This window comes from Pempheris klunzingeri, chromosome 11, assembly GCF_042242105.1.
Source record: "Pempheris klunzingeri isolate RE-2024b chromosome 11, fPemKlu1.hap1, whole genome shotgun sequence".
NCBI lineage: Eukaryota > Metazoa > Chordata > Actinopteri > Acropomatiformes > Pempheridae > Pempheris > Pempheris klunzingeri.
The window spans coordinates 14,760,399-14,773,715 of record NC_092022.1 but is presented as its reverse complement, the minus strand read 5'-3'; the positions used below and the strand labels follow the sequence as shown (position 1 = coordinate 14,773,715).

Sequence of the window (13,317 nt, the reverse complement as noted above, 5' to 3'; positions counted from 1 at the left end):
AAGTAGAGGTGAAGTCATTGAGTAAATAGAAAGGCAATGAATACATTTTCACGTTATCTCCACCCATAAATTCCTATAAAAAGATTGTCTCAGCAACTTGTCTTGGCCACACTGAATACTATATTGGTAGCAGGTCATGCTGTCTATGCAAATATCCCCCTGGTTTCCTGATGTGTGGGACTATTTTGACGTGAAGGATGGTATTGAATCTGTACATGGATGCAACCTCTTCATCTTCTCTGCCCTTTGATGAAACCGTGTGTAGGTTTCAAATTATTAAAAAGGGAAACAGGCATAGTAAATATCCTTCATGGTTTGTTAGGTCACCACTACAGAAAATTGGTGACAGAGCAAACAGTGACAAAGGGAGTGATGTGTGGTGATGCTGGTTAATATTAACTTGTTCAGCTTTAACCAGTATTAAGAGAAACATCATTGTAGGAGTAACGGTCTCTGCCTGTATGAATCAGGTTTGGCCTCTTATTCAAAACTAACTAATGAGGCTGGTGAAATGAAGCTAATCTGTATCTAATATCGTAATTCGGTTTAGGGCTTTAGAACAGTAGCTGTGGTCTGAGTCAGTCATTTTTTATTTTGTCTTATCTGAGTTTTTAGGATAAATATTTTTGAGGAAGTTGTTTGCTTGTTTTTTTTAAATTGCCTGAAGGAAAAAAACACAAGTTTAAAGATTTTTCTCCCCCTCTCTTTTCCCCTGTCTGCCTGTCTGTTTTTCCATTTTTGTGCTAGATGGGAAATGCCTCCGAAACGTTTATGCTCTTGTCCAGAATATCAAAAGACAATGACTTCCTCATGGGAACTGTCTACATTATTTTTGGTAAGTGATGTGATTTTGTTTCCCTATTGGTTTACAGCCTTTATCTGTCTGAATGTGTGTTCAAATTCAGCAGCCCTTACATATCCAGCCATTCTGTATTCCAGGTGTGCTGTCGGTGCTGGGGAATGGGATCCTGCTGTTCGTGGCCTACAGAAAGAAGTCTTCCCTGAAGCCAGCAGAGTTCTTTGTGGTTAACCTGGCCATCAGTGACCTAGGCATGACCATGACTCTGTTCCCACTGGCTATCCCCTCAGCTTATACTCACATGTGAGTGACCAGATTTTCACCAGGCTTTCCTCTTTTATCCATTGTGTCGCTCTGTCATCTTCAAATATAATATATTCCTCAGGGAAGAACAGACAACAAAGAGTGAAATGTGGGAAATGATAAGAGAAGTAGGGCTGTAGCCAGCCTCAACAATGCTCATATCATGTCCTCATTAGACATGACATGCATGTAAACTCATCCAAGTGTTACAAATACAAATGACATTAATTGGGTGATTGGTTACAGTTTAGACTCAGTGTTGTTTAAACGTAATTTGACTATTTTTAAATAAAAGCAAATAAGAACATGTACATTTGTAAAAGAATTTGTATTTCTCCACCAGAATAAAAAGTAAAAATGTGGTGGGGTCTGTGAGTCTGGAAGGAGGTCTTTGAAACAACCTTCACACTGTCACTTGTAGAGATAAATTTTCCTAGATCGTTAACTGTGTCTGTCTTCCATTTAGTGCTGACAAAGTAGTGTTCAGTGGGTTTTTAGAGCTTTTTCACTGAAAAATGCAATGAGACAGTAAAGTTGCCAGACATCTAAACAATGAGCTGAAATTGGCTATAAAAACTGTGTATTCAGGTGATAACTCTCTGTAGATTTGTAGATTCATCACAAAAAATTACTCATTTAACTTTTTCACATTGTTTTCGACACTCAAGCTTCTCAGCCCCACCTTGTCTCCCACCTGCAGCCCTCCTCCCAGGGCTTAAAGAAGTGCTTTCACCTCTTCTGTTACAGTGATAAAGTTACTTTCAATATTTTCCTAAAAAGACAACAAAGGTCAGTGCTCTTTGTAGCAAAGATGCAAAGACAACATTCTCTAATGTCTGATTTTAAGTAGGGTTAATGCAAGAACAATACAGAGGTTTTCTTTTCATTCTTTTCATTCTTTCTTTCATTATATTATTGAAAGCACAATAACCAATTTCATCATAATTCCTTTTTTTTGTCTTTGATTAATATGAATGTATAAATGGAGGAAAAATCAATGAAATCTTCTTCTAATTTAATTGTGTTCCTTCCATCAAACCTTAGGGTGAATGGTTCAAAAATTATCTTAAATTGTAAGGGTTAATTTCAGTATTTCTAATGTCCAGACTACAGCTCTGTGGAGGAGCATAATGTTTGCATATATAAAAAACAATACAATGCAAGAAGGCATTCAAAATATGGATGAAATGTTGCAATAGATGCCACTTTGTCTCTTGTGTGTGTCCTGCTTCATCCTGTGGCCTTCCTAGCTTGCTGCTCTGATCCCCTGAGCATGTGTGGCTAATAGCTGTCATATGTGCTATGATTGGGTCACAATGCATCACTGCTCACTGCAGTTGTATAAAACCCAGGGGAGGACCAGGCAATGTATTACCTGTTACATCTACTGGGTGTAAATTGTGTTAGCCAGATAGATTTAACAGGAAATCCCGGCTTTATATCAGGACATTAGTCAGTAACAAAATATTGGTTGCAAAAACATACAGTATCTTTATTTCTAGCAATTTCCCTAAAGCATTTTCAGTGTGCACACCTGTAAATACCAATCAAAATATGATACAATATAATCTCAATGGTGTTGGGCTGGTTTTATTAAGAATGGTGCCGATCTGTTTTTGGAAATTAATTCTTCAAATGTTCTCTTTTGTTTCTCCCTCCGTTCAGGTGGCTGTTTAATAAGATGACTTGTACTGTCTATGCCTTCTGCGGCGTTTTGTTTGGCTTGTGTAGTCTGACCAACCTCACAGTGCTCTCCTGTGTCTGCTGGCTCAAGGTCTGCTGCCCAAACTACGGTAAGACAATCAGTAATGATGCTTTAGTTCATTATACAATTTTTAAAAAATACACATCAATTAAGTACTATTACTAAGTATTTCTGATGATAATTTGTTGATATTGATTTACTAGAGGGCTGGCTTTACCCATATTGATGTTAAAAAAATTTGATTATTTCACTGAACTGAAAGAAAAAACCTTGGATCTGAAGAGAGAAACATTAATGTAGCAAGGCCAGCAATTTAAGGGCTTATAACCAGAGAAAAAGAGAGAATGTTCAATGTCCATGTTTTATCCTCTAGACAGCAGGATATGTAAATTAGGAAATATTTACAAGGCCTTTTAACTCCCCTCCCTTTTTGTGTCTGAAAAACTCAACCAGGTATTGGAATTGCATGATTCCCCAGCTGTATGTTTTGGGTACATTCAAACTGCTAGTATTAACTAATGAATTTCAATTAGTTTTGTTGACTTAAAGAAAAGTAGAGTAAAATGAACATTGGATACATAAAACAGAGTCTATTTCTTTAGCCAACTTCATGATAGCCATGAATAGCCTGAGTAAATCTGTACAGACTAAAGACTTGAAGAAGAAAATAAACTGATTAAGGTCAGGTGTGACTATTCTAACGGTCTGTGCCTTTACTAATGATTACTTGTTCACATTTACTTTAAATTCACCTATTTGGTATTTAAAAGCAGTATTTAACATTTAATAAATGTGTTAGAGCAACAGGATAATGCAGTTGTGTGCAGCTATAAGTAATCTACAATAGTTATCAACAATTACAACTTCTCCTATGAAAGCCCAGTCCAGAGGTTGGTGGTAATATACCCAAGGCTAACTGCCCAAAACCCAAGAGGAAGAATGACTTTGGCACTTTGGCTACAACAATTATAGTTTACTAGCTAACAGATATCTACCAACTAACACAAACAACTGGATAGTTTGTATTCATTAACAAATCATTAATGAACAAATTATTGTGTCCACAGGCTCTCCCTCACGCTGCTCTCTCACCTATAAAGATGAGGGAAAAAAAGTGTTAGCTCAGAAGCTTAGTGGAGTCTGTCATTGGGCAGCAGCTCTGACTTAATACTATATTAATGCTCCAAATATCGTATGCACAGCCTTTGATTAAAAAAAGATAGCATCTACTGAGCTTGCATGACAACTGAGAAAACTCTGACTGTGATGCACTCTTAGATGTCGCAAGATTGCTCAGTATTCAGCATCGTTGGCTTGCAGCAGGAAAGACTTGTGTTTGAACCCGAGTCTGTGCAATTTTCCACGTCCTGCTGTTTGTGTGTATTTGTATCTGGATTTCACCCACATTCCAAAGATCTGCAATTTAAGTGGCTTTGATAAAATGCCCGTAGAGGGAACAGAAAAAATAGAGACATAATAAAATCCTCTTTTGTCGCAATTAAAACCAAAGTTTGGTAAAAGGTTGAATGTTAATCAGTTGCTTTTGATAATTAGCAGCAATGGCATGGCAATGATATTGTCAAAGCACCAGATGACTAACACAGATGCAAAGAGGCCAAATTAGAAAATGGAAACACAGTAGTTCATAAAACTGTGTAATTACCTAGAGAAGCAGTCTTGAAAGCCATAAGAACTTTTGCCAAGTACAAACAAATAGCACCTGCTAAGAGGAGCAGAGGTCAAAAGTTGAAACTAGCCAACAGTGATATGATAGAAATCTACAGAACAACAGAACAACAACTACAGTGCGTAGACTTTATAATTTACCTTGTTATGTTATCTACAAATATTCATGCCAACCTGGTAGGTATTAATGTTTTTCTAGACTTCATTGTAATTAGCTGTCCCATTCAGTGAAGACTTCAATGTTGTCATGCAAATGAATTTTGATGTTATTCAAGGGCATCAAGAGGGTCAGCTAATTATTGACAATTAGGATTGCTTTCTACTTTAGATTAAACTGATATAATCTCTTATGAGCTCTATTTGATGCTGGGATTTATCTCTCTCTCTCTCTCTCAAATTTCCAAACCAGTTATGCTCTTGCCTCTTTAAACTACAGTGAGAATATTTTCTTTATCAGACACCATAAGGAGCGATGCCATATCTATATGACCAGAGTGGTTAATGCACAGAAGTGAAATATTGCTACTGCATAGCTCCTAAATACAACTTGACTATTCTGACCTACAGTATATTGGCAGAGGATTAGTGCTGGTTGATTAATGTGCTCATGGCCACAGTGTAACTGTAGTGGAAATCTGAGACAGGCAGTTTTTGACTCTCCAGTCTTGCGCATGTGAAGTCCTTTCACTGCAAACTGTTCAAGCAGCACACTGCTAATGAGCATAATTCATCTTTTTGCCAGTGAAGGCACTCAGGATTTATTTATTTTCTAAATCTCTTTAAGCAGCGTAGACAGTTATTTAGGGCCCTTTTTTTAAATACACTGTAAAAAAGAAATGATTAAACCTTTCATTTCATGCAGACATCCCCATTAGCAATACGTTTCTATATTTTTTTCAGGGTGTTGTTCAATTTCAGTTTTTTCAAGAATCATCAGTCACTGCCTAATTTTCTCATTAAACCATCAGATTTTTTGTCTTTATATGAAAATGTGATCACAACACCACTTAGCAATTATTCATTAATAATCAATTTAGAACCACTGAATATGCATTACATACAAATTGGTATCAGCTGACAGAAACTGTACGTAATTTACTTTCACTCAGAAAGTCATTAATTCGCTTCACGCCGTTGATACAGATTCTCACTCCAGGACTATGCTTCCTGCAGTGCTGAATCTAGAGATGTTCCCATTTATATGCTTCACGCACTATGCCCATACACACTGCATGGCTACACAGTATAGATGAATGGGATTTATGATGGCTGATACACAAGGTAAAAGATGCACAAGTAAACTAAATTACTACAATAGGAAAAGAGAACAGAAGTAGATTTGGTTGAGGAAGAAATCAGCACAACTGGAAACGGCAACATGTGTGCAGAAATGTGATGACAGCAGTGTGGATGAGCCATCAATTATAGATAATTATTGTATAGATTTGATGGACAGTGGACATTGCTTACATGCATATGTCCCTCTTTAACTAATTCAGGCTTCATTTGTTTACATCCAATGTCACAGGGCTTTGAAGAATTAGTGCAACTAGCTGCTTGCAGAGTAGAAAAGGAGTCTATATCAGTAGGTTTAATGATTTCTGCTAATAGGCACAGTATAAGTGAAGTCAAGGCTGTGTTTTTAAAGAGCTCACATTGTGAGAGGTCTATAATGCAGAGTGTAAAACCCCAGAGACTACAAGCCTCACAAATAGAAGTGTTTGAAATGCAAATGAACATAAATAAATAATAAAATGAATATAAATAATTACATTTATGAGACTTCCCTGCAAGGAACATGGTACAAATGTACACAGCTTACAGACACACTGGTAAACCATGCTGTCCTCTTGTTTCTAAACTAGCTGATACACCCAAGCAGACGGCCCCCCTAGTAAAACACACACTATCACAGAACTACACAATCAAGAGTGACACACAGCGTCATTGATGCAAAAATCCATACAATAATTGTAGATCTGAAGTACCAGCGGTTTCAGACCAAGTTGTGCCACCCATTGACAAGAAAATTAACAATATCAGCAGCATTTCTTCCATTGCAGCATACACACTGATTTGCCGTTGCGGCTGGTGTGATCAAATCACACCAGACGCCAAAAGAAAAACAGTGTTTCAGGGTAGTGTATACGCATCACTACCTGATATGAGGCGTGCATGCAAAAGGCAAAACGGCAAAAAAACAACAATCTGAAATGAAAAAGGCGCCTGCAATCTAATAAGGTGCTCCAAAAAAGACTATTTATTAAGTACAATTACAACTTTTCAAAACTGAGCTTCTGGGTCACATGTCGAATGTTACCTAAATTACATCAAAGGTTGTTATTGAGCTTAATAAATTGCCCCTTTGGGAGTGTTTACTTTTAAGTGTGGGGGGGCAATTAACAATAACAGGAAACAGTAAAAGTAACAGTTAAAGGAAAACAGCAATAACGCAAGTCTCTATTTTGTGGTGAATACCTGAGTTATAAACTTGTTTATTATTGAGATCATTTACATATTGGTTGTTGGTTAGTTGAACAGGTAGCTCAGCATAAGTAACTACTAGCAGGGCAATTAACATTTTTTTTAATTTTCTGATGATGCCTGAAAAACCAAAATGTTATGCCCAGTCGATAGGTGATTACAAAAACAAATAATGATTAATAATAAATTAATACATTTTATCTAGTCTCTGATCATTTAACATTTGGTGTTTTATGGGGAGTGCTGAATCATATTTGTTAAATGTAAAACCTTGAACACTCACGCAAAGACAAGCACAAAGAAAACTGCAACAAGGAAAACAAAAACCAATGACTCTCACTACCTGCAGGTGCTACTTTTTTTAGTAGCATACAAGTAGTGTAGCAACTGTGTTTTTGGAGTAACAAAAATAAAATGTCTGAAGATATTCAGGTACTGGGAGATGGAAACCATGATAACATTTCTAGGCTGGTTCTGGAGTAAAGTTCAGGTTCAGTTTCCACGTGTGGAGTTATTATGGAGAGGTAAGTTCAATACAGGCTGCTGTATCAATTGTCAAAGGACAATAAACTCTGGTTTAATTAGATTGGATATGTGTGAATTTTGTGACTCACCGAAATCAGAATTAGAAACGCTCACATTTTTTGGAATATAACTTCTGTTGGTGTGTAAAGTAGAAAATGAAAAGAAGCCATAAAATGTAAAAAGACATTCAAGTGGGAATATTATTTAGAGCACAGAGTTCATACAAAATTCTTCATAGCCCTAATGAGACAGCAAGCTGTTTCTTCAAAGATGTCTATTCCAAGTTAATAAACTGCATTGCCTTTTTAAACAGTTCTCCCGGGATATGTCCATCTGGTTAAATCTGAATATTAGAGCTACAAAATGAGAAGAGAAAAACAAGATCTGCAGAATATTCAAAACTTTAAATCAACCAGATAGACTTTCTTGCTGATGAGCAGTCTTAAGTTTTAGCTTTAGTGCATGGGTCAGGGACAGGTGTGTTTGTGCTGGTGAAAATGTTTCTCTACGTATACTCACACGTACTCATACTAAACACATGCATGTCAAAGTACCATAAATACAAACCCATGTGAAAAAAACTATACTCAACCATTTTTGGAGGGAATATCAGGGTGGCCTCCTTGTTACAGCTCATGTACCTGAAACTCAATGTCAGACTCTCACATAATTTTTTTTGAGCAAGTGAATAAAGAACATGCTCCAAGGTGTAACTGATCAATTAAACACATAAATTGGTGGCAGAAGAGATGGGGCATTGGTGTGATGGGAGACAGTAGTGGAAAGTGCTTCTTCTTTTCTCTCTTTTATTAGCATTTTGTCACAGCTGGAGTACCTCTCGTGGGTGCTGCTATTCTTAATGAACTCCTGCTGTCAGACAAATTCGCCCTCACTTGGTGATTTAACTGCACCACATGGATCTGGTGTTTCCTATTAGCTTTAATCTACAGCCACCAATAACTACTGATGAACACTGGATTGAAATCCATCAAACAAAAAGGTTGAGCATAGATGTGTCAGACACAACCTCAGTAAGAGGACTGATGGCAAGAGGGAGTGGGGATATGAAAAGCAGATTGCAGTTGCAATTGGTTTACAGTTAAAGAGGACTGACTTACAGTTAACTAACAACAGAATTAATGTGGGAGGCACCATTGGGCTCAAATGAATCTCAATCAAAAGCCAAAATCGCTCACAATGTATATGCAGTATATGAAGTAGTACAAACAGTGAGCGTGGTGGGCTGAAGGGAAAAGCTGATGTCAGCATTTTTCATTTAACACTAATTCAGGGACTTTGTCAGACATACATCAGAGGAGCAATTTGTGTATCTGTTTACAGTGCAGCCAAACAAGCTGTTGCTTAAATGAATAAATCTGTCAAAGCTACTATTTAAGTTGTGATCTGATTTCATCACCTCACAATGACAGGCCATTCTGAGGAGTTTGACATGTGTAGTGTGTCTTTTACTGTTTGCCATCTAAGAGATCACTCCTTTTTATTCCATTACTGGATAAATAAGACACAATTCGCTGATGGAAAAGTGCAGAAAATGACTGTTGTCTTAGATGCATTTTGGATGAACAATAGGGTTGGTGCTCTACGTGATGACAGCCAAATTGCATTTCCTGTGGCTACTTCACAATAAAAGCCACCCTAGCCTCTGCCAGTTACTGTGAAACAACAACAATAGATCGGACCATTTGCATCAGCATTGACTGAATAGAGCTGTGATACAATGTAAAGAGAGCAAATAGTAAACAGTAGCTGTTATCAGATGTATTTACACTGCATTACATACTTTTGATTTCTTCTACAAGTGAATCAATTTTAATCCAGTGCAAGAATGACATACTGATTGGTCCTTTAGGAGTAACATGCATTCATACACAGTGAGCCCACAATGTGTTTTATACCTGTACTTTGTACCTTATAAAATGATGATAATAAAATAATGAGTCATGAGTCCATGCAGTGTTTTGTACAAATCAGATTGATAGTATCATTAGAAGCCCCAAGTTGAGGTTTTGGAATTGGTATCAAGAGAAAAAAAAGGCTTGGTGCATCCCTATTTGAAATGTAAGAGCACATGTTTGAGGGCTTATGTTAGAAATTGAGTTCAGCTGTCTGTGAAAGAAGAGCTCAGGTTGAATCCTTCATGTGCCACTCGAATAGCTGGAGAGTTTGATCGGTGAAGGGATGCCTCACATCAGATAAAAGCCCTCTGTAATGGTTAACCAGCCCCCATCCCACACTACGAAGCACCACAGAGTTCAGTGAGTGCCACAGGGCTTAATCACCGCCCCCCACCCTCAGTTTGAACTGTGAGACAGGCTGACATCCAGCTGAAGAGGGTGTGTGGTATCATAGATAAGGTTCCCTGTGTTCTCCTCCTCACTGATTCCACACCGAAGAAACCCCTCGTTTACGTCAATTATAGCAGACAGTTAGTGATGAGAGCTGTTTCAGTGTTTCCCATGAGTGCCCTTATTCACACTAAGTGTAATGACTACTGGGTGCTTCACCAGTAATCATGCTACTATGAACAGAAATACATCATAAATGTAGTATACTCGTATATGAGAAGTTAACTCAAGTTTTGATATGAATGAATGTTCCCAACAAAACGTATCACAGTAGGTAACTGAGGGGTGAGTGGAGTCAGAATAAGAAAAAGGTTACTATAAATATTAGAAAGTAGCAACCTTACTTCCGACATTGTGGTAACTTTATATGTTTTTTATGTTATTTTGATTACACATCTCAATACAACCCCAGCTATTGCATCGCATAACACTATTTTTTTTACTTTTCACATACTTTGGCCTATAAATAAACATACTGCCCAGCTTTTCTCCATACGTACAGAATATTTTTGCATGTTTGAGTCTGCCATTATGAACAATACAAACTTCACATGTGCATTCCCCTGGACCATGTACTGTCATATCTGAACATATGAATTGGCTTGAACACAGGATAATATTTTTATCTGTGATGTCTGTAGTACAGCAATGCATTCCTCTTGACAAACTTACCTATCCATCCTCTGGAAATTTCCTATCAAGTTGTACATCTCTTTGTAAATTATATCATCCCACTTTCTCCTCCTCATTAATTGCCTTTTATCTGTATCAGGTAAACAGACTTAACACGAGTCAGTAGCATATTGTTGCTATACTGTTGTTTCCGTATCCTCCCCTTTTGTTCTCATATATCAGTAGTCACTCCCCCATCTCTCCCTCCTCTGCCTCTCCCTTTCTCTACTTCTCCTTCAGGTAACAAGTTCTCCTACTGCCACGCCCGCATGCTAGTTGCTGGAGTCTGGTGCTACGCTGGAGTGTTTGCTGTAGGTCCCCTGTCGGGCTGGGGAGAGTACGGCCCTGAGCCTTACGGTACAGCATGCTGCATCAACTGGCATGCTCCCAGCCAAAGCTCTGCAGCTATGAGCTACATCGTCTGCCTCTTCTTCTTCTGCTACGTTGTGCCCTGCACGGTCATCTTTCTGTCCTACACATTCATCCTGCTGACCGTCCGGGGCTCGCGCCAGGCTGTGCAGCAACACATGTCCCCGCAGAACAAGATCACTAATGCACATGCACTTATTGTTAAGGTAAATTGATATGTTCAATTCTTAAGACACTAAATAGTCCTATATAAGTTAATATGTCTTAACATGAAAATTATATCTTTGTTTCTCTGTTCAGCTTTCCGTGGCAGTTTGCATCGGTTTCCTGACAGCATGGAGTCCATATGCCATTGTTTCCATGTGGGCAGCATTTGGTAACTCAGCATCTGTGCCACCCATGGCTTTTGCTCTGGCAGCTATCTTTGCCAAGTCCTCCACCCTTTACAACCCTATTGTTTATCTGGTCTTCAAGCCCAACTTCCGCAAGTCCCTGTGTCGTGATGTGGCCCAGTGCAGAAGGACACTCTGTGGGTGCCTGTGTCAGCATAGCTCTGCACAGAAGGGAACTTGCAAGCAAACCCATCACAAAGAAGAGTGCAACTCCACAAGGTTGTCAAATGGGCTACCGGAGAACCACGGGACCTGCAGACACTGTTCTGGCCCTGAAAAAGTCACTGGTGCCAAGGAAAACTTTACAGACTACAGCCCCCAGCAGACAGCCAGGATACTTAAAGGCTCGCAACATAGTGAGGTAGCTGTCAGTCAGCTCTCCAATGAGTTGCAGAGTGACTTCCTCTAGAAAAGCAAACGCAGCCGGATAGTGAAATAGTGAAAAAGAGAATGGAGAAAAAGACAACAAGAATGAAGGCTGAAAGACAATAATTGCAAGTTGTGGAAAAGGGAATATGTTATAAAAACAAAATGATAAAAAGATCTATTGTAGGAAAAAAAAAAAAAAAAGAATGCTACGATCTTGTCTCATGCCTCAAATATACAATACTGCCAAAAAACATATAACAAGTGACTACAAAGTCAGAAGCCAATAAAGCAGGATAAGCAACCGCAGATGTATACATCAATATTTCATCAGGTCAAATGAACCCGCTTCAATGACTATCTGATCACTTTGAACAATTGAAAGCAAATGAGACTGTCCATCGAGTCACAATGCAAATCAGTTCAAACTGGATTTAAAGGGAGGAGCTGATATTGAAACAGTCTACTCCCTAAACTACCTTTTATGTATTGATGATGAGTACTGTATTTGATACGATAGGTCTTTATCAATGCATGCCTAAAACTGAGGGACCACAGGGTTGCTGTTGTTATCTAATATGAAAACAGTTCTGTCTCCTGATTGCTGGGGGTCCATCGAACAGTGTGTCAGCCTCTACATTTGTCTACATGACTAATGGAGACAAATTAACTAAGCCTACTAGAGGGTTAAGAACAAAGGCACTGAGGAAAAGGTTTGGATAAGTGAGCCCACTGTGTAAAAATTAACATGGACAACCGTCAATTTACCCAGGATTTATTGATCTCTGTCCAAAGAGGAGTTGCCAATATCAATTGTGTTCAATCAGCTAGTCCAGGACAGAATGCATGACTGAATTAGAAAAGCAGAAGAATTGGAGGCAGGACTTAGTATGATCAAATCAATAACACTCAGTAAGCTCCATTTTATCACAATATACTCTCAAGACAGCACGCAAAACTTTGAGGATCTGACGATCGATCTCACAAAAGTCCAAAATTTACAGTTTCTGAGGACCATCATGTGAAGTAAGCTACTTCAAATTGTACAAAACATATGTTGCATTGGAACATTTGCAGGATAAATTTAAATGCCAGATGCTATACTTCTGATTGTCGAAATCAAAAATGTATTTTCTGATGTTAATGAAAGGTTGTGTTAATTTTTATCTAACAGAAATATTATGTATGTAGAACAACAAGGTTGCAGGTGGGCATATTTTAAAATCTATAAATGTCCAGAAAATGGAGAGCCGGCTGACAAGGATTATGAGAAGAAGACAGAGTCGTGCTCACATATTGGCATCTTATATTTCCAGGAGGCTGATCAGGTAGCTATCTCATTTTCAGAATAAACCCCATAGCAAAGAATAATTGTATTTTTCTTTACAATTTGGGACTTACTTTCATAGTTCTGGTTATAATTCTGGTTACAACAACAATGTGCTCACCGAAGTAAGTGCTGGGATCTGGAAACACTGTGACAGATTACTAAAATAGAGTCGGACATAGAAAAAGCAAGTAATCAGATGATCAAAAGGTTGTAAACATAGCAACAATTTACCTGGAATATCTAAACATCTTTATTGAAGTGTACCCATAATCCTGGTGATAATCTTGAAAGGACAGTTGTGGAGATTTCACCAACATTTG

The 13,317-nt window shown here is 38.1% G+C and overlaps 1 protein-coding gene across 1 annotated transcript; it reads left to right on the top strand.

Annotated features, from left to right (window-relative positions):
• Positions 1-747: 747 nt before the first annotated feature.
• Positions 748-11,710, top strand: opn7b (opsin 7, group member b). Its single transcript, XM_070840269.1, has 5 exons — positions 748-835; positions 940-1,102; positions 2,768-2,895; positions 10,781-11,115; positions 11,210-11,710. The coding sequence occupies exons 1-5, from the start codon at positions 748-750 to the stop codon at positions 11,708-11,710; spliced, it is 1,215 nt and encodes a 404-aa protein (XP_070696370.1).
• Positions 11,711-13,317: the final 1,607 nt, after the last annotated feature.